We start from the raw sequence: 21,526 nt of genomic DNA, 5'->3' as shown, positions 1-21,526 counted from the left end.
GTAGCTATACTCTTCGATGGACAAAAAAAAAAAAGCTAGATATACTCTTAGAGTATCTGTTGTTTTTGACAAAAACAAAAATAATAAACCAATGAAGACCCAAATGACAACCTGAAGAAGCAGACATTGTGATCCATTGACACCATTGCCTCCTCCTTAGAAAATCAGCAGCCTCTTTGAGATATTTCTACAAACACCATTGCCCGATCCAACTTAAGAATCAAATAGATTTCATGGGGTCAAGTTTCTAACATGTAGAGGGAAAAATCAGAGTTCATGGCGTCAATTGAACTCATTTGCTCCATTGTAGATATGCCTCTGGTTTCACATAGTATAAACATGTATGATCCTTAAATAGCACAATGTTTGGTACAACTTGGGTTAAAATAAAATAGGCCAGTCCGACTTATTAGTCAGCTGTAACAAATGTGGCCTAGGGAGTCTATGAAAGTATTGTGGTATTCAAAATGTCACTGACTTAAAAAGAATTCATAAAAGGAAGATGTTATTTGCTCCAACGTTTTCTCCCAATTTTTCTTTTCCAACTTATATAACATTCATATATTGGACTCTAACAAAATAACAAAAATCAAAGAAAAGAAAAAATAAACCCTGTAAAGTAATTTAATGACACGTAAGTTGGGAAAAATAGTTGAGGCAAACAACATTTTCTTTCATTAAATGGTGGAGTTTTGAAAACTTCAATTCTTTTTTTCACTCTTGCGATATTTCAAAGCGGAAAGTTATGGGCAGTCGTTACCTCTTTACATATATCACTTTTTATTGATTGGCTAGAGGTGGAGGTGATATGAGATTAACCATTAATGGTATTTTTTTTCTTCTTTCATTGGATTGCGTAGCGCAAAAATTCACATTTTAATTTAATTTAATTTTTTTTTGTCTGACATTTTAATTTTATTTATAATTTTTATTATGAATTTTTGTTTCATTAATAAAATATTGTAGGAGTGAGTTTGGCAAGAATTTGGGATGAACTTAAAACCTCCAAATTTGACTTTGGCTTAGTTGGAGCCTCATGTTCTAAGCTAAGTAAATCTTGTGTGAAAGCAAAATGAGACTTAAGAATAGTCAAAGAAGACTCTAAAGGGCTCGTTTGGTTCAAGTTTTGGAAGGGTGAGAATGAGAAAATAATTTCATTCACATGTTTTGGTAAGTGTAAACATGAGATATAGTTTCCTAGCCCATGGAAATCTGATGCACACAAAGGGAAAAAATAAATCTCTCATCTCAGCTTGGGTTTTATTTTCCCTCCCCTTGGGAAAACATTTATTACACTTTTTCTAGACAATTATACCCTTTTATAATATTTGATAACAACAATTTTATCCAAAACAAACTCTTTACATAATATATATATATATATAATAGATGATGGTATAATTGAAAAACTAAACAATTTTTATAACCTAGTCTTGCCCAAACCAAACATGGGAATGAAAATAAAAAGATAATTCATGATTTACTTTCCCAGCATTACCAAACACTGGAATGAAAATCTTGTATTCCCTTCCTAATGAAAAATCTTACATTTCATTATCCATGAGGATAATCGGTCTCGAATTTTCTAATTGTTATATATTATACAGACAGCTGATATGGTATATGCCACAAGCACAAATTATGTAGATTTTATATTTACATATGTATACGTATACGTACACGAAAACACACCAACAAAGATAATTTAGTCCCTATATCTGGTGTCCCAACTAAGTTTGTAGCCTCGCTAGTCCAATGTGTGATTAGTTGGTAATTAAGTTTGTATCTTAAATTAGGTAGGTATAGAGTCTCTAGTCTGAAAGTATCTAAGTATTACGACTTTCAAAATAAAATTCATTTAAATTCAACTTATCATTTTAGGGTTATGTTCTTGATTAATTAACCCTAGTAATCTGGGCCAAAAAAAAAAATTAACCCTGGTGATCTTATATATTAATATAATCCAACTGATATCACCAATCTTACATATATCATCAATCCTAAACTTATTGTTTGTGGATAAATCCACATGGATTCGATGGAAAAATCAGATGACGACATGTGGCGCTTTGACTTTTCAACCATTGACTTACACAAACTGACTATCCACATCATCACTCTAGCTCAGCAAGACATGATCTCGACTTCACCATCAATGCTTGGCATATGCCACCCTGTCCGAGCCGATCACAGCTCAACCATCAAACATCCTATAACATCGGAGCATTATCTCCAAGCCTTTAGGTCGGGTCGGCTGGACTAGACGATGATCATGATTGTACAGCTCGGCTCGGCTCGGCTCGGCCAGACGAGATGATGATTGTACAGCTCACCTTGGCTTAGCTTGGACCAAATCATCATTATGATGATCAAACTAGACAAAATGATCATTGTACACTTGAGACATTTACAAAGTCATATGTTCAGCTTGGCTCGGATTCTCTTGTCCACCGCTATTCTAGAAGGGACAAAGTCATATTTTTAGCTCGGCTCGGATGTTCTAGTCCACCGCCTCAGAGATCCTACGTGGAACCTTGACCAGTCAAAGGTTGACTTAGTCAGCCACCCCAGTCACCTTATCACCTCGGCTCGGCCCAATTTCCAATCATGATCAAACTGGCTTGGGCAATCTTGCCACCATTGGGCTCAGTTTGGCTCGGCTCGGCCAAATGCTCGATCATGATTAGACTGACTTGGACAATCTTGCCACCACCGGATCGCCTCGACCATTGGGCTCGGCTCGGCTCGGCCCAATGCCTTACCTTTCCGATCTGGCACATTCAACTGCCTCATACATGGGAGATTCATGGATGACATGTGTTCGGCTCAGCTTGGGGACTACGATCCACCATCCTTCTAGAAGGTCTGGAAAATATCTTCAGCCATACTCAAGTGCCTACCACTTGACACTCTACTGTACTTGTAATTCTAGCTTGAGATGGGATAGCTAGGGTTACCTAAGGCACCAAAGTCCCCTTTGCCAATGTGAGTTGTACAATCATCATCTCGTCTGGTCAAGCCGAGCCGAGCTATACAATCATGAACATCGTCTGGCCGAGCCAAGCAGAGTTTAAGACTTGGAGATAATGCTTTGGTATTATAGGATGTTTGATGGTTGAGCTATGATCGGCTCGGACAGGGTGGCGTATGCCAAGCATCGATGGTGAAGTCTAGATCGTGTCTTGTTGAGCTAGAGTGATGATATTGATAATCGGTTTGTCTAAGTCAGTGGTTGAAAAGACAGATTGCCACGTGTCGTCATCTGATTTGTCCATCGAATCCATGTGGATTTATCCACAAACATGAGCCATATACCAGCAAAAACAAACACTTAACATATACTTGTTTATATACACTAAAAGAGAATGCTACTAACATCTATCATCTGTACAAGAAAGGAACAATAAATGCAGCTTTGAATCACTAAAAATACCAACAATAGCAAATAGATGACATGACAGATAATTTTATTCATCAATCATTGTATTTGGTTCTTTCACATTAATAATAACTAACCCAAAAATTCAAATAGAAACCCAGTTGATATTAGCAATCACTAATTAACTAAGATGAAATTCTCAAACAAAAATAAAAAATTCAAACAGCAAGCCCGGCTTGACTCACATATATAGAAAATTTAGAAACTCTAAATAAAAAATTTAAGAAATTTTGACAGGGAGAGAGATAGAGAGAGAGAGAGAGAGAGAGAGAGAGAGAGAGAGAAAGAAACATAGAGCACTAACCTAGCTATTGGAGACGACGACAACAGACAAATGGAGATGACGAGAAGAAAATGGCGATCGAAGGCTTTCAAGTTGTAGAGACCGTGAGAGAAAATGGAGGAGAAGACAGTACTGTGAAAATGTGAGGGATAAGACATGTAATTTTTCTAAAATGAACAAGGGTATAATAAGAAATGTAAATATTTCATTAAAATGACCGGTTTTTTGTAACTCATAGCTGCTTTTAAAAGCATCGTCTCGGAGGACTTGCTTTGCATAATTACGATCATTCACCTCCAATTTTCATAAAAAGTAGCTTCATTAATATTTATCAAATACTAATTAGCTGCTTTAATTGTGAGTCACCTGACAATTGTGATACAAAGTTGCTTTTCAATTTTTACCAAACGCTTCCAACTCAAAGCAACAGTTTCCCTGTGAAGGATTTGATATCATAGAAAGTCAAGATATTCCCTTCTCTTAATTTATTTATCACTTTGTGCTTTTAACGAAGTTTGAGTGGGAAATGGGAATCAATAAGAACACCCATTGGTTGTCTCGTTCTAGTGGCAAAGTAAATGCAATATTGTTGCAATAAGGAACTCGATCATATATACGTATATCGTCAAGTTTGTGTAGAGATGAAATAAAATTTTTGGTCCATATATATTTGGTGGGCTATTGACGTCATCCATGAAGAAAAGCCCCAAACTCTGGTTCTCTTCCCTTAAAAAATTGCTTTTTTTTTTTTTTCTATTAGATCTTCCTTTGAGAAATTGACTATAATTGTAAAGTAATGAACAAGGATAAGGTGAGTTTAATGGTGTGGAGACATTTTTTGAGAAAAATGTAGAGAATTTAACTTAAACAATAGAAAATGTTGAATGACATGACATTGCCAAGGACACAAAGTTGGAGCATAAGATATGACATGCACCATAGCATTTTTTTTTTTTTCTGGCCAATACATGCACCATAGCATTAATTGTACGTTTTCCTTCAAAAACACGTTCCTACTCGGCAAAACACATGTAGCGACTAGCGATCTAAGTAAGAGCAGGCATGTTCCACGTTTTTTTTTTTTTTTTGGCCATTAGGAATGTTCCACGTTAGCTTAACAAAAAGAAGAAGAAAAGTGTTTCACGTTTGAATTTCATGATTAGCTGACTTCCATTGCATGTCCACATATGCAATTCAGTGTTCCCAACTTCCTAGGAATCCATATAGATATCTCTATATATATGGCTCACATACTAAGAATCCTAGAAATTAAATTAAAGCCTCAATAAGTTTTCATTGTACTCAATAATGGCTTTTTCTACTACTTCTACTGCCTTTCTTCAACTGATGAAGAAACCTCAAAACCCATTCATTCATATCCGTTCTGACCCTTCCCAAACATCAACCCTTTCAATCAAGAAACGAATTTGTCCAATGGCTGCTCTCACCATCAATCTCTCCCAAACCTTTACAAAATTGAAGGAGCAAGGCAAAGTGGCATTCATCCCTTACATCACTGCCGGTGATCCTGATCTTTCCACTACGGCAGAAGCATTGAAGGTGCTCGATTCTTGTGGGTCGGATGTAATCGAATTAGGCATGCCCTACTCCAATCCATTGTTGGATGGTCCAGTTATACAGGCTTCAGCCAACCGTTCCTTAGCAAGAGGGACCAATTTCAACAAAGTTATTTCCATGCTCAAGGAGGTGGTTCCACAATTGTCTTGTCCAATTGTTCTATTTTCGTACTACAACCCGATTCTCAAGCGTGGGATTCCAAACTTCATGTCCACCATTAAGGACGTTGGTGTGCATGGGCTTGTGGTTCCTGATCTTCCATTGGAGGAGATGGGAAGTTTGAGAAAGGAAGCTTTGGAAAATAATGTTGAATTGGTGTTACTAACTACACCCACTACTCCAACAGATCGAATGAAGAACTTGGTCGAAGCATCTGAAGGATTCGTATACCTCGTGAGTTCGGTGGGGGTTACCGGTGCTCGTGCATCGGTGAATGAACAAGTTCCGATGCTTTTAAGGGAAGTTAAAGAGGCAACAAACAAGGCTGTGGCAGTTGGTTTTGGGCTGTCAAAGCCTGAACATGTGAAACAGGTAGCAGAGTGGGGAGCTGATGGTGTTATTGTTGGTAGTGCCATTGTGAAGGTGTTGGGTGAAGCCAAATCTCCTCAAGAAGGCTTGAAACAACTAGAAGCTTTCACCAAATCCTTCAAATCTGCACTCCCTTAATGACATTTTATGAGATATTGAAACATGCCCTAATCATATATAGCTAAGATTACCTATTTAATTTTTTAAAAAAAGTTGCAGTAGTAGTATCTTGTTGAATATATAGTGTTTAGATAATAGTACTGGATCGAAGACAATATTTAGGTAGTATCTTGTGGATCCGGCTCCTCTGTCTTTATTTACTTTCTTCTCGATCTAAATATTGTTTTTGTTTTTCTTACTTAAAAAATTTTCTAACTTAAAAAAAAAAAAAAGATCCAAGAAAAAGACTCAATAAACTGCACAAAAAGTACAAAACACTTATAGCAAATGTTGAACACAATGATTCATTGTGCAGCTTTCACAATACCATGCCTATTATCTAACAACGACTTAAGAAAGATGGATAAAATGGTTTTAGATGCAATGGAGGTGAGAAAGACTGAACAAGAGAGATTCTTCCCAAAACAAAAGAACAAAAAGACACAGAGTGGCCAAAAAAAAAAAGAACAAAAACAGAGAAGCTAGCTGGATCCGTATCTTGTTGTATTATAATTAACCTTATATTAGCTAGTATATATATCATGCATGCATGTATGCTTCCATATTAGTCATGATCTATTGTTACAACATTGTTGCTGTTCTAGCCACATTTACATGTACTAAGTTATTCCATCATTTAAATTTTTCTCTGTAAGCACAACTTAGTGGCGGTTATTATAGTAAATCTTCAAAAAGTTAATTACGTCCTCGTAGCTCTTGTAATGCTAGCCTCTTGACGCACATGCACTTTAAGTATCTTCAAGACTTTTCTTTTCTTTTGGTGGAGTATGCATGGAATATACCTTTTTTACTGTAAAAATTGTTACTAATTATTTGAAACTCAAAGTACTTTTAGCTTTATAGAACAATATTCATAAGAATAATGCTATACTTACCACATTTCTTATACCACATTTTTATACCATCTCACGTGTCATTACTTTATTGGACATAATTTTTCTTTTTTTTTTTGAGTTTTTCTTTTTATTTTTTAGTATCCAATGTATGAATGCCATGTAAGTTGCCACATAAGGTGGTATGAAATTATGGTATAAAAATGTGGTATATTTAGCACTACTGTATTCATAATGGGAAAAGATTTGAACCTCATATTTTGTACTTAAAATGTGTTTTAATCTAATGTGGCGAAATTAAATAGTATACATCACTATTTTATTTTTTAATGAATATTGTTATACACATCATTATATCAAATTAAAATTATTTTTATTAAAAGATCATCTTATCCCTCCAAAATTTAATGGCCCTAATTCATCTTGCCCATTTTTCTCTTTGAATTTCTTCTCCCTGATCTCATATTCCTAATTCATCACCTCTTTCAATTCCTTAGGTTTTTAACTTTTCTTTTTGTTTATTTATTTGATTTTTGCATTGTTTTTCTTTCGGTCAGAAGAGTCTAGTTCAATTTATTGTTATTTGTTGTTCTGAAAACAGGGTAGTAAGAGTCAAGTTCAATATAATATTGATCCCCGATTGTAAATTTGTAATCTTTGTCGAACATTAAGCAATAAAATTTTTTATTCGGGGCATGACACTTGATTTCTATAGCTTGCCCAACATAGTAGATCGAGAATGGGCAGGTAGAGTTTCATTCTATGGCCAAGTGACTCGTTTAAATTAATACTAAAACTTCCATTTGCAATAGGTCCCATTACAAGTTCATCTACCGTAGGAATATCAATTTTGCCGAAATCATTATGGGTTTATGTAGCTTTCTATCTTTATAAAATAATTGAAAGTATTATCTTATAAACTTATATTTGGGGTTAATGTTTTATGACACATTCCTTACAATTTGGTCACATGGAGGCAGACCTCCTCCAAGTGGAAACTGGAAAGCTTTCAAATGGCCGCCTTTGTTCAACAATCAACATTGTCCTATCCACAAAAAAATATATATATCAACAATGTCAATTCACAACAAAAATGTCCTTTCCTCTTTAATTTTTGCTTTGGCCTGAACCAAAAAATAAAAAAGTCATCTCAAAGAGAGACTGGTTTAAGGAACCCTACTGGCAGTCTGGCACCTTCCAATAAGATCCTAATTTACAAAAAGTTTTTTTTTTTGTCAGAACTCAGAAGATCCTAAAAAGTCTAAAGAAAATGAAAAAGAAAAAAATCCTAAAAAGTCAGATCCAAGGCTCTCAAAAACCATCATGAAAATTTCAGTAAAATCCGACCGTTGATATGGGATCCAAAGTGATTTAAATCCTTTTTTAATTTCTAAAAGGGACCCACCTAAAATCGGAACGTTGGAAGCAAGAAAAAGAGTAAAAGACCAAAAGATCAAAAGAGCTCTCTCTCTAATTTTAGACCGTTGCAATTTAAACTCTTTAATTACAAAGTGCAGTAAACCCCAAGAAGAAACTACAAAAGCCATTATTAAATCAAACCAAAAACCTCAAAACCATCAACAATGGCAGAGACTAACGGCTCTCTGCTACAAACCCATCAACCAAACCCTGATCTTCAATCTCTCTTCCGCGCCCTTGACCCCATCTCTCTCGTCCTCTCCCAGAACCCAAACTCAGACCAACCAGTCCCTCTGAGGCTCACCACAGAGAGCTACATCATGGAGAGAGGCCCCAGATACAAAGCGTACGCGGAGCTCAGAGAATCGAAGCTGCGAATGAGGTATCTGAGACCAGAAGAACCCGAAGAGCTGGAACTGAAACCGACCCAATTGAAGAAACAGGTCAAGTTTCAGACTAGTTTGAGCAGCGGGCGAAAAGGGTCGACCTCTGTTCTTGCTCAGTCGGTGCCAGATTTCTCTGCGGCGCTGCGGAAAGAGAATCGAAAGCCGCCACCAACAAGGCTTCCTTCGCTGCTGGAGATGACTCCGCCGGAGAAGACAGGGTCGAAGGCAAATGGGGTTTTGTCGAATTCGAGAGGGAGCAAGTCGGCGAGTGCAGGGGAGAAGAGGAGCTATGGCGGCGGGGGTTTGATGGCGAGAAAGAGCTATGCGAGTGTTGAGGAGTTGAAGGGGTTGTCTTTGGCTGCTGCTAATGCTATTAGTGGTGAAAGCAGGACTGGGAGGAATGGTGGTAGAGTGCTGCCCAAGACTGTTTTGGGGTACAGGCAATTTTGAGAGTGTGGTTGTGGTGGTGGCCAATCTCTGAATTTGCTCTTATATCTTTACTAAATTGTTTGGCTTTCTATGAGGGTTTTTTTGGGTTGTTTTCTTCATTTCTTGCCTGAGGGTTTAATTACCACTCCACTTATTCTTTTATTGATTCTGATGGGTTGTAAAGCTTTGGATGTATGATGTATCTAGTATTTGAGTTATGATGATTTTTTAGTGTAATCTGCTCATCAAGTGATGAATTTCCACTCCCCTTTGATGGAGTTCAGATCTAGTATGGAGTTCAATAATATTGACATGTACTTGGGAATTGTTGACATGTATTTAGCCTGCTCCAAGTTCTCTCAGAATTTTCATACATTTAGCAAATGTCATTTTTTTTCCCTTTTGGGTGGTGCACGTTTGAGAAAAGTTTACATTCTCAAACCCAATTGTACTCCCATCATCCCTACCCCTTTATTTTCATCTTTCAATACTTCAGTTGAATTAAAGATTACTTGAAAAAAAAACGTTTGCATACAATAAACACAAAGCTCATCTACAAAATCCAATACATTAAACTAAACCTTCCATTGATTTGTACAAAAGAATACCGTCTTGCTCGGTTTAAAAGACAGCATATTGCATCTCACATTTTCGCATGGCTGATAACCAAAAACTAAGGCCAGGGTTTCCATGAAATTCAAAAGGAACCCAACCTGCTCTCGCAGAGGTCTATCATAACTTCATTAACCAAACTTTGAAGAATATCCCCATCAATCTCAGAACCGGCCTCAAAAGCTTCAATATCTAAATCTGTCCATGTCCCCAGCGAATGGCTCATATCCCATTCAATTATCTCATCAGGAATCATTCCAGCCAAATGTGTCCACTTTTTAATTTCCTCTTCAACCTCTCGAATCAACTTAAGATTCATGGACAAAGGCAATTTTTGCCAAAATCTGAATCCGGAGTTAGAGTATCGGCCATACTTTGAGTCCAAATACTCTATAACACAGTCGAAAAGTAATTCACTAAGTTGACTCCCCTCTTTGGTGTCCTCCAAACCACTAAACACATTGCAATTTTTCAAGATGCTGCTGGCAATAGTTTCCAGATCAAGAAGAAAGGGACTGATGACAAGACCTTCAATACCATCTATGTTATGGAGAGTCACATCTCCAAACAATAGTTCAGCATTCACGATGACTTCATTGGCATAGGTGAGTTTGCTCCTGAATCTTCCGCCAGCAGCATCAATTCCATGTAATAACCTAGATACATTATTGACAAGAGCAGTCATCATCTCACTACCAGTCTTCTTTATGTCCACTGAAGTGGCAGAGTCTATGCAATCAACGTCGTGTCCCAGTGGTTGCAAATGATCATCGGAGTAATCCATAGAGCTAGGGTAGAATGACCTATGCCCTGTATGGAAGCAAGACAAATGAAAATTAACAAAACATAAAAATCACATTTAGAAGGTTCAAAGGATGTCTAGACAGCAAAAAATGATGTAGCAGATTTTAGCAAAGGTAATTATGCATTTGTTTTTGTCTTTGCAATCTCTACTATTATTCAAGTACTCTACCTGAGCTATCATCCAGACTACTAGAAGAGAATGAAGCTTCAAAAACAGACCCAGGGCTCAGATGACGACCATCCTGAGAGATTCCAACTGACCTATCTTTCTTTCCTTCAACCTAAGGAGTAACACAGAAACCAAAGGAGTCAGTAAAGATGTTTGCCAGAGCACCCTTTTTGTCAACTGTGAAACAAATCTCTAGAAAATAATAATACGTGCAAGTTAGCCACAACGCAAGCACATTAACAGAGAGACTAACAATCCTAATTGCCAAGAGAACTTAATGATGGGTAAAAAAAGAAACATAAAGAACTATCTTGCATGGAAATGCAACTAAGCTTTAACAACTGAAGATATTTCAGCAGAAACATTAAGCAGTAAAACTTGAGGTGAATCACATAACAGTTTTTTTTTTTGTTTTGGGACTGGAGCAAATAACATATTAAAGACGCATTTTAAGGACTTCACCTTCACAATTTTGTCAACAAGAACAGTATTAATGATTATGACACAGGTGTAGAGCCTCAAACCCCAACCCGGGTTTGGAGTCCCATAGGCCATTAACCTCTATCAAAAGGCCACTTTGCATGAGGAACATTTCACAATAATTTTTCCCTCATTTTTGCATCAATCAGTTTCACCCGTAACATCTCACCTCAAAACAAGTTCACTTTCTTTCCTTTTTCCATAAAGGATTCAAACCTTCCTTCAATCAGCTAGCAAATTATATTTTAGCACAATACTCAGAGAAGTCTCTACCTCATCCTTCTCACTCTAACTTTATGGAAAATGATAAGATAATACAATAGTAACTCCTCACTTGTTCATCACTTAGATTCTAGGTTTTAGCTCTCGGGTATTGTGACCTAAAATTTAAGCTCTAAACCTACACCTTGAAATACACAATCTTATCAGGAAGCATCCTTTGTGTATCAATCAACCATGATATCGACAGTGCAGATTGATCGCTCTAGAGAATATTCCGTATATTGTTGTATCCTAGTTGTATGCATATCCTAATTTTGGAGCTTTGTACAATTGTACTATCGTCGTGTCATACCATACCACATATCTTGTATCCTTATCCATGCAAAATGATCAATTGAGGATTTTATGGGATTTTAATTTTGAGTAGATTTTGGATTGAAGGGATAAAATGGTTACGATGTGACTCTTTTGGGGACAAACTTGAATGTATGAAATGTTAAAACCCTAGCTACCCCTCTTGTTCTGCTTCCTTGCCCTCTCTTCTCTTTCTTCCTCACTTTCTCTCCCTCGAATATTTCTCCCTATTGGTTCTACATCACAAGAGGAATGCTCCTCCATATAATTTTTCACTAAGAAACACAAGAAAAGGAAGCAAATGTACTAACAACCAGCCCGAAAATGTAATTCCTGAAGAGTTGATAATCTTTCTTACAGGCAGTCACTGACAACCGAGAGTCACTTTACAAAATACAACCAAGGATCTGCACCTAGTTGGTCAATGCAATATGAATTTTTTGTTGATATTATTAAGAAAAGCGTAAGAAAACTGAATCAATAGTCCATCCAGAATGCCTTAATGAATTAACTTTCCAAATTGGGAACCTGATCTTAATGCAATATCATATGTTCTCAATACTTGAATTCCTCTTCAATCCTGTCATCATCTAAATTACAAGTAGCATGGTTCACAATGCAGGTGCAATCTCCATACCAAGTAGATGTCACAGTAATTACTGTTAAAAGACTGGGTAAGCACTCACAAAGGTGCTAAAGGACATGAGAATGGATAAACAAAATACATGGTCAAGATCATTATAATGATTAAGAAAGAGTTGCCATTCTGCTTCATATTTCTGACAAGGTGTCAAAACCTAAACTAGCTTGGTGGAACAGTCATCCTATGCAAGTACTCAGAAAGTTCCAGCAGGTCTAATGAATCCAACCGGCAACAATGATGTTTCCATTTTATTTAGCCATCCTAGTTCCAGAACTTTTCTGTTTGTATCCACAATATATATAGAAATGAAATCTCCAACTATATAAAACATGATCAGGATTCACAGTGATGCAACCTAATATGACTAAACCTTTATAATAGTTATCCAACTTGAAAAATGCCCAATTATCTTCCATCAATATCTACAACATTTAATGGGAGATCTTGGATGTATTGGCATTGCGGATGGCAGTTGTATAACTAACCCAGTACTACATTTTCCATTTTGAGAACTCCAATCATACATCTAAAACGAAATTCCTAAAAGCCTTCATATTAGACACTTACAAGTAATACTTGATTTTAATCATAATAAGAATAATGACACACAATAAGCCAACAAAAAAGGTTTCAAATAGGAAAAATAGTGAAATCTAAAACTATGATCATAAAATTGCTCTTCAAAGTTCTCAGACTTCATTTTGTCAGAAAATACCCAAAATTCAGAAACACTGTTCTCTCAAAATAGTCAAATACAGTCTAAAGTTCCAACAAATGATTTTTGAATAGACAAGCAAGCTGAGATCCAAGTGTGCTGTTTGTAATTTTTTTTTTTTTTTTAACACAAATGGCTCCTAATATACAACAATTGGAAACAACATTGTAGTACAATTAGTGAGGAGTAAGGCAAAGTGACATCAGCCCCCAAAAGCCCACCAAAAAAGGAGGGGGTGTAAATTGCTCAACAGTTAGGATTTTGAGCAATGTATCAATAAAAACTTACGGGTGATTTTATATCTGTATTGGCAATGTCACCATCATGAGAAATAGAACAATGTATCCATAGAAAAAAGGAACTTACTGGTGATTTTATATCTTTATCGGCCATGTCACCATCATGAGAAATGGAACGGTCCGCAGTCAAGGCAGATATTAACTCTTGAAGAATCATAGCAGTGGATCTCTTGGATGAAGCACTTGTTGCCAAGTCATCATCTTCTTGACAAGCTAGCTCCCTTAATTTTTGCTCCAGAAAGGCACCAATAGCATCTCCACTCAGTGGCAATGGTTTTTGGAAAGGTGTCTTTGTGTCATTGTCCATGGTTGCACCCTCCATATCTGAGGAGATTGCAGTCTTGTTCCTTATAGGAGATTTAAATGTGAATGAAATAACATCAGTGTCCTTATTTCCATAAGCTCTGTTACCTTCTCTCTGAGCATATAATTTACTTTTAGCACAAGTGTTGTTCATCAAGTGAGCACCATTTTCTACTCCTTTTCCTGATGGCGAATCAAACTGAACATTCCTCGGCCTTGTGGCAGTTGAACTAACAAAACCTCTACCTTCAACTTGGCCACTAGCATTGATCATCCTCCTCTTACGCATTGAAGTTCTTAACTGTGGTGGGTAATCATCTTTCCCATTAAGGGTTTTCCTCTCTGTGTCAAACTTAGACTCGTTCATTTTGGTAGGCACCCTTGGTTGGGTGCGACCACTCAGACTTCGGTTCAAGGCAACAAAGTCTTTGTTCCCTCTAACAGCATTTGCAGCTGATGAGGCTCTTCTGCTATCATGATTATTTAGTTTCGATCTGGGTGGCATTCTTTCCCTTCCTAGTGACATTTGTTGCTGCATCTGAGACATGTGCTTTAAGGTGAAAGAAGATGATTCTTCATTCTGAGGCTTGCATGGTTGACCCGGAGACAACTGCCATGAAGCTTGACCTTCAAGAGGCAAAGACTTTCTTTCTGTAAAAGGTTCACCAAGGGATCGTACGCCCTTTTGACCAGAAACTGGTAGGGGTTGTTCCTGGGTTCCCTGAAAAGTTGCATCTTCTTCTTGCCCAAAGGAGGATACAGATGACTTGGGCTTACCTTGTTCTGCTACCGGTGAAGAGGCATTGACAATATTTGAAGCCAAAGATGGAAAAACAGATTGTTGTTCCTCCACTTTTGACCTCAAGTCCACAACATCTACCAAATTACCGCAATTTCTGCAAGAAGTATGGCCCATCAGAGAATTAGTAGCACCAGCATTGTAACCTGTTTGTTTAGATATTTCTGGTGATTGAACCACTGTTCCTTCTGCCACAACCTCATCGATACGAGGATAATGAAAAGAACTTGGGTAAGTGAGAGTGCATTTTGCTCTATTTGTAGACTGCAGCCCAGGTTCCAAAATTTTAGTAGCAGCATCAATCAACCGAGAGGTTCGAGAAGCATTTTTCCCAGAAGGAATCCTCGGACTCTTCACTGGAGTAGCAAGCTTTGGGTGATGATGATGCTTTCTGGACCGTGACAGAACACTCTTAATTTGAAGTGTCTCGGCTCCAAACCGAGTCACTGCCCTTTTCTCATAAGGCCCCATTTTCTGAAGCTTCTGAGGCCTTGATTCAAGCTTTGCATTTCCTTTGTCCCAATTCATCTCTTCTCTATCACAATCACTATCGTTATTCACAAATTTCTTCTCTCCACTATCACAAGCATCCGTAAATGAAGCTTTATTGGGCTTCTCACGTGCAGCAGGCATGGTTTCAAGACCCATTAGCCTAGCAACCAAACTCGGAGCTCGCAGTTCATGCTTATGCTCAACAACGCTACGATTCGTATTTTTCTTCACATTTGGGAACCCCCCACTATTTTCATCAGCAATCTATGATTCAAGAACACCCAGCATGCCAAAAAAAAAAGGGAGTTAAAATAATCAAACCCACCAAGAAAAGTACATGAAAAGCAAGAATCCAAATCAAAAAGGTAAAATATGATGTATACTAAATGAAGCTTGGAATGGGGCATCTTCTCATCTTTAAACTTCTTTGCAACTTGTTTTGCACGAGCTGATACATCATAATAACACAAAAATATCATCAAACATTTTTTTTATCAGATAGGAAGTAAGATGAGCTTATAAAGAAGAGCAATGCAGCTTTATATGATAGGAAAAATACTCACATGGAGGAAGCAATTTCCTGGAGAAGAGCTTCTTCTTGGCGAACCTGCGGTTCCAATCGAAGAGCTGGATGAAAATGCTAACACAACCACCAGGCTTATGCGTCCGCTTCTCTGTTATGGCCAAACTCGATGCCGTTTTCCCTGTACTATCATTCATTTTTCTTCTCCTCCACTAAAGAAAACCTCAAAACCTTACTTCCAAACCGAAAACTCCACCTCCAACAAAAGTTGAGAGCTTGTGAAGCCAAAAACTCAAACCTCCATGAAATCTACAAAACCCAGTTCCCCATTTAAAAAATGCAAGACAATGAACCAATTTTCTTAAAACCCCATTTCACCGAAAAGCTCAACCCCATTTCTCCTTCCCAAAATACCATACACTAGAGCAAATATCAAAGACCCAAAACACTTGAGAAAAAAAAAAAACCCAGAAATAGAACTCCGTACAATAATTGGACTGGGACTGCTTAATAAGCGAGTAAAGAACAAACAACAACAAGCCTCTGCAAAAATAAAAATTGCAGAGCTACGAAAGCAACCTTTCACCGCAAAACAACGACGCACGCTAAAACTGTATCTCTTTTTCTACATGTCTGCAGCACGCAATGGACCAAGGAAAGCAGCTAAACCTGATGAGACTGAAGATTGAATAGAGACGAACATGAAAAGCGCCGAAGGAAAGAGACCCGTACATACGACACGTCGTTTGTTGCGAACCCCTAGAGATCGAAAACATGGAGCAGCTCGAGAAGGCTCCTCCTTCTGCCATTCTACTCAAAAGCCTTTTGCTTTGTTCGCAGTCTCTTCAGTCTTGCTCCTACTGTAAAAGAGACTTGGCTTGTCAGTAAAAGAGGGTACGTGGCGTGTCACGTGTGCGTAGGATAGCCGGAGGAGGACAAAAACGGACAACAGAGTGCGCCCCAGGCGAACTGTAGCGGTGGCCAACGCTACAGAGCGCGAAGAGTAAAATAATATTTGTTGTTTTGGGAATAGGGACAAAATTGGAAATAGAAAATCCGAGATTCCTGTGTGTGTGTGTGTGTGTGTGAAGGTGTCGTTGGGTCTACGTCTGTCTGCTACTGCTAGGCAGCTTGCGCGCTCTAGGATTAGGAGCCTGTGTTTTCAACTTTTCGAATACCGATGCTCGCTACAAGCCTACCCCTACTGGCTACCAAAAATGTGAAATCCTACTCGCCAAAGATAATGTCAAAAATCGAAATAGTCCTTGAAAAGATGGGACTTGAGAGTTGGGACCAACTTAGATATCAATGCCAAAAATTGTGACCAAAAAAAAGAAATCAATGCCAAAAATAGAGTAGGTGTGAATGTGTGATGTGTTTTAAACAATCGTGAGGTGGCTCCCCATAGCTAGAGAGGTGGCTGTCCACCATTTAATTTATCAGGTTTAATGTATAGTGTCTTTACTATATACAAGTGTCTTTACCATGACTTTTACTTATTAATATAAACAAAATAAATGTACACCACCACCAATTTACTTTGTCTTTACTATGTACAAGTATCTTTTTACCAAAGTCTTTATTTACTAATGTAAACAAGGTAAATGTACACCACCACCAAGTTTACTTTGCCTACTCATTATTGAAATAAAGATAGCTTACTCAAGCTTTATATTGTCTAAATTCTCTCTCTCTCTCTCTCTAGTTTTATACTTAATATATCAAATACGTTTATCAGAACGACCCAAGTGCTCTTCTCATGTTCTAAGAATGTCAAACTTAATAAAGCGTGAGTTCGTGGAATTATATATTATTGGAAAGAATTATTTTTCATGAGTTCTCGATGCTGAGATGCATTTAGCTTTTGATAATCTCGAACATACTATTAAAGAGGACAATATCGCATCCCAGAAGGATCGCGCGAAAGCCATGATCTTTCCCCGACACCACCTTTATGATACTTAAAAGTTGGTTTCGAAAATCTCTTTGGATAAGTGACCAATTAAATGGCATTTTATGCCAAGTAGTAGAGACATGTAGAGTGTATCTCTAACACATGTCCCTAGTATTTTCGGATATAGAGGATTAAAATTCTCTCAAAGTCCATGTGTTACTTTTATAATTGCAAAATCCCATTTCACAAAAAATGTTAAATGAATTGTGCATTATTCTTAAAAATCCATCACATGCAACCAATGGGATGGATTGATGTGAAGACCTTGAAAGCTTTTTTGAATCTTTTGTATATCTAGTTGAACGTACAAGCTGTGTAGTAACATGATTTTGCACTTTTTGGCTTGTGACTAGATATAAAATTAGGGGTGGGAAAATGATCTGAAAAATAGGCACCAACCGAGAAGCCGACCGAGAAACAAGCCGGAATCTTCCAAACCGTCGGATTTCCCACTGAAGTAGGCGGTTCTCTACCAATCCGACCCATGTCAGTGGCAATGGCGGTTGGGAAATCTCAAACCTTCGGCACACCGATACCAATTGACATGCTTCATCATCTTCTTCTTCTTCTTCTTCTTCTTCTTCTTCTCTTACTGCTTTTCTTCTCCTTCTCTAGTTGTTGCTTCTTCTTCTTCTTTTATTCTTCAGACCGGCGACTGGGTGATTGGGTGCGACGGCGACTGGGTGAGTTGCATCATCTTCTTCTTCTCTATCTACAATTTGCATCTCTCTCTCAAGTCTCATCCATGCATCTCTCTCATCAGTCATCTTTCTAAAACCTTTCTTTCTCATCGATGCATCTCTCTCTTTTCTCTATTCCGACTCTAACCACCTCTGAAGCTTACCGACCGCCTCCGACTGTATCGAAAATTGACAACCGTCAGATCGAATGCGGTTGGCAGGTTGGTATTCCGACTGGCCTCGGGCAGTTTTCGGTTAGAAGTTCTTGGTTCGGTAGCCGATCGAATGCCACCCTTATGTAAAATGACTCATGTACCAAGTGGTCAAACTTGAAGTTGTTAATGTAAATATATGCAGCCTATGTTTATGCAATGATATATGTGTATATGCTTTATGAGAAACTTCCCTATCACTGGGATAGGGAGATGTGGCATCCCCAAAACTTCTTATGGCTCTTTCTTTTCTCTCTCTCTCATCTTCTTCTTCTCTTTTTTTTTCTCTCTCTCTCCCGTGACACCAGCTAATCCCTATCACGGGCATAGGCAAGTTATTTTCATGCTTTATATATGAACTATGAAAATGACTTGCATATCCCTGTTATTGGGGATATGGCATCACATAGAGAGAGAGAGAGAGATTGAGTGAGTGAGTGAGTGAGAGTGAGAGAAAGGTGATGCCGCATCCCCAATAATGGGGATAGGCAAGTCCTTCTCATGAAATATTAGTGTTTGAAATTTTTATTTACAAAAAGAATAATTTTCTTTGATTCCTAAGTTAATATAAGCATATGTTTAATTTTTTTTTCTTGCATTACTAATCCAGTGGGGGTAAAATAGATAGAACTTTGGGTGATTGTTTTCAGTATTTGAAAAAGTAAAGACTAAATGATAAGACCGACCCCAGATTCCACCCTGGACCCCGAGATGGCCCTGTGGGGTCCAAAATCATATAGACATCGGGCCCATTAACTTGAACTACCCTTGGGTTTAAAATAAGGAAGTCAATCAAAGGGAAAATTTTATCGAAATTTTGGCAGAATCTCCCTTAAAAATTTGACTATCCCTACCTATAAAACATGAAGAAACACTTCATTTTATCAACAACCACCCCAACCACAATCCAAAGGGTCCCAGACCCGTTAATACAACAATATTACAACAAATCAAGTTTACCCTAGCATAGGTTATCAGAGCAATAGAGTTTACATCAAAATATGAACAGAAATAATAAAAGAGGACATTTCGCCTACAATGTTTGTGAGGTAGAGGTGGGAAGGATGCCTTGACGTGTATGGGCCGACCTCAACAATGGCTACAAACATGGAGGGAACATTAAAAACAAAATTGAGAAAACATGAAAAGAGATCTCACAATAAAATTTAAAACTATTTTTTTTTTCTTAAAACCATTTCTAGGTAAACCATTAATCTCAAATCTATATCCTATAGTTTTGAAAACCCTCAGTTTTAAAACCCTTTCGCAAACTTTTGAAAACGATCGAATGTGATGCCAATAAGTTGGAGTAAAATTTAGATTAAATCAAGTATGCTCAAGGTTCCATAGAATTTAAATAAATTACAAATGCACAATATTTAATGAAACTTAAATAAATCTATATATGCTCAGTAATAACAACTCACACCAAATCAGGTACCCACGGGAAACTATCATACGAATGCTGATATCGAATTACTTGTGTCCAGGATGTAATCCATTTACGACAAAACTAGCAATTTACGGCACACCGTAAAAGGTCATTATCAATTACGACACTCAGTGCATGCCGTAAATAAAGTAAATGAACGTTGTAAATAGCCTTTTATGACAAACATTGCACACTGTAAAAGGTATTCTTGGTGGTTTTTAGGGCATGCAATGCACGCCGTCTTTATGATTTTATTTAAAAAAAATTAAATTCATGATTTATATATTCTTTTTCATACCTTTTCACTTCAGAAATCATTACCAACAACAATATCAAACCAAGTCACACTTCTTAACAAAAAAAAAAAAGTGAAATTCATGAAAATAAAATTTCATTACACTAAATATAGTTCATTACGGAGAAAAAAGGTATACAATCAAAATCCATGCACTACAATAAGCGCATAATAGGACAACATCATACTTCTTTTGATTAAGTTTCTAAAATGCCTCATTGCATTGCATTCAACTTAGGCCTCACCAAAAAGCCCAAGGCCCGAAGCCCGCCCGGCCCATTAGGCCCGAAGCCCGATTTGGCTAGAAATTTAGGCCGGGCCAGGCCGGCCCGAAAGTTTCTTGGGTTGGGCTTAGGCCATCCCCTTGAAGCCCATGGGCCACTCGAAGCCCGACCCGTTTAGGCCCGCCCAAAGCCCAATTTGGGAATTATAACATATTTAATAGGTTTTTCGTTTGTTTACTCTAATAAATTATTAATATACTTATTAAGTTATTATATAATACTATTATGTTTGTAAATAGTAATAGTGTAAACTATGTAATACCATAAATAATAAAGTAATAAACTTTTAAAATTATATACAACATTACAAGTATAATAAAACATAAATGTATATGTGTATGTGTATATACATAACAGTCCTTCCCGCTAACAATTTACCTTGCCAGCCCTCTACCTTTTTGCGCACCTTAGAAACCATTTCAAAGAAGAAAATAGTCTTGAGTCTACCTTTGATAATGGGAACCCCAAAATATTTGAATGGATATTCTTTTTCAGGGATACCAGAGGATGACCAATTTTCTTGCATATGAGATCTTCTTGGATAGATATAGGGCACTTTTGCCTTTATTGAGAAGTTCTATCAATGCAATGAAAGAACCATCCCTTCCTATTTGTTTATCCTGTCAGATAGAAATAAAATTAGAAGCCCTTCATTACCACTTTAGTGGGGGGGGGGGGGGGGGTTTACATACAACCAAGGCAAAGTGGTTTATGATTGAATCTCAAAGGCATTCTTATCATTTGGTAGATCCAAGTCCATGGCCTATTTCGGGATCACTCAGAGCTTTGGCAACCACCGTAGAAGGTGTGATATACATGCACCCATTTCAAGGGGGTGCAACACCTCTAAGTTTGGGCCTCATATTTATCCTATATACCATGTTCGTATGGTGGCGCGATGTTCTAGGTGAATCCACGTTGGAAGGACATCATACCAAAGTTGTACAATTAGGACTTCGATATGGTTTTATTCCGTTCATCGTATCGGAGGTTATGTTCATTTTTGCTTTTTTTTCGGGCTTCTTCTCATTCTTCTTTGGCACCGACGTTTTCAAATCCGACGGATGACGATTAATCCCCTCTTTTTTTTCTCCCTTCCCCGAGCAATCTTAGTTTATGGACTGAAAGTCCCCTGAAGTGGTTGAGGGGCAGCTGACCGAAAGGAAAGCGGGTAGGCCG

At 37.6% G+C, this 21,526-nt stretch overlaps 2 protein-coding genes and 1 pseudogene across 3 annotated transcripts; 2 read left to right on the top strand and 1 right to left on the bottom strand.

Moving 5' to 3' along the window:
- Positions 1-4,980: 4,980 nt before the first annotated feature.
- LOC147286528 (tryptophan synthase alpha chain pseudogene) lies at positions 4,981-6,116 on the top strand (annotated as a pseudogene).
- A 2,011-nt stretch (positions 6,117-8,127) lies between these two features.
- LOC147286527 (uncharacterized) lies at positions 8,128-9,375 on the top strand. The gene has a single exon (XM_086242141.1). It carries the CDS (start codon positions 8,425-8,427, stop codon positions 9,094-9,096), a length of 672 nt encoding a protein of 223 aa, XP_086098267.1. The 5' UTR covers positions 8,128-8,424; the 3' UTR covers positions 9,097-9,375.
- A 266-nt stretch (positions 9,376-9,641) lies between these two features.
- Positions 9,642-16,616, bottom strand: TRM22 (DnaA initiator-associating protein). Of its 2 annotated transcripts, XM_086240510.1 has the most exons (6): positions 16,160-16,616; positions 15,531-15,799; positions 15,351-15,415; positions 13,441-15,231; positions 10,661-10,772; positions 9,642-10,497 (listed from the first exon to the last, which is right to left on the bottom strand). In XM_086240510.1, the coding sequence occupies exons 2-6, from the start codon at positions 15,685-15,687 to the stop codon at positions 9,773-9,775; spliced, it is 2,850 nt and encodes a 949-aa protein (XP_086096636.1). In that variant the 5' UTR covers positions 15,688-15,799; positions 16,160-16,616; the 3' UTR covers positions 9,642-9,772. The 2 variants fall into 2 exon arrangements, with proteins under 2 accessions (XP_086096636.1, XP_086096635.1); XM_086240509.1 differs by having other exon boundaries at positions 15,531-16,616.
- Positions 16,617-21,526: the final 4,910 nt, after the last annotated feature.

The sequence above is a fragment of the Dryas octopetala genome, chromosome 4, assembly GCF_963921425.1.
Source record: "Dryas octopetala chromosome 4, drDryOcto1.1, whole genome shotgun sequence".
NCBI classification, from domain to species: domain Eukaryota; kingdom Viridiplantae; phylum Streptophyta; class Magnoliopsida; order Rosales; family Rosaceae; genus Dryas; species Dryas octopetala.
Note: the sequence above shows the minus strand (reverse complement) of the source record. Positions and strands in the feature narration are given on the sequence as shown.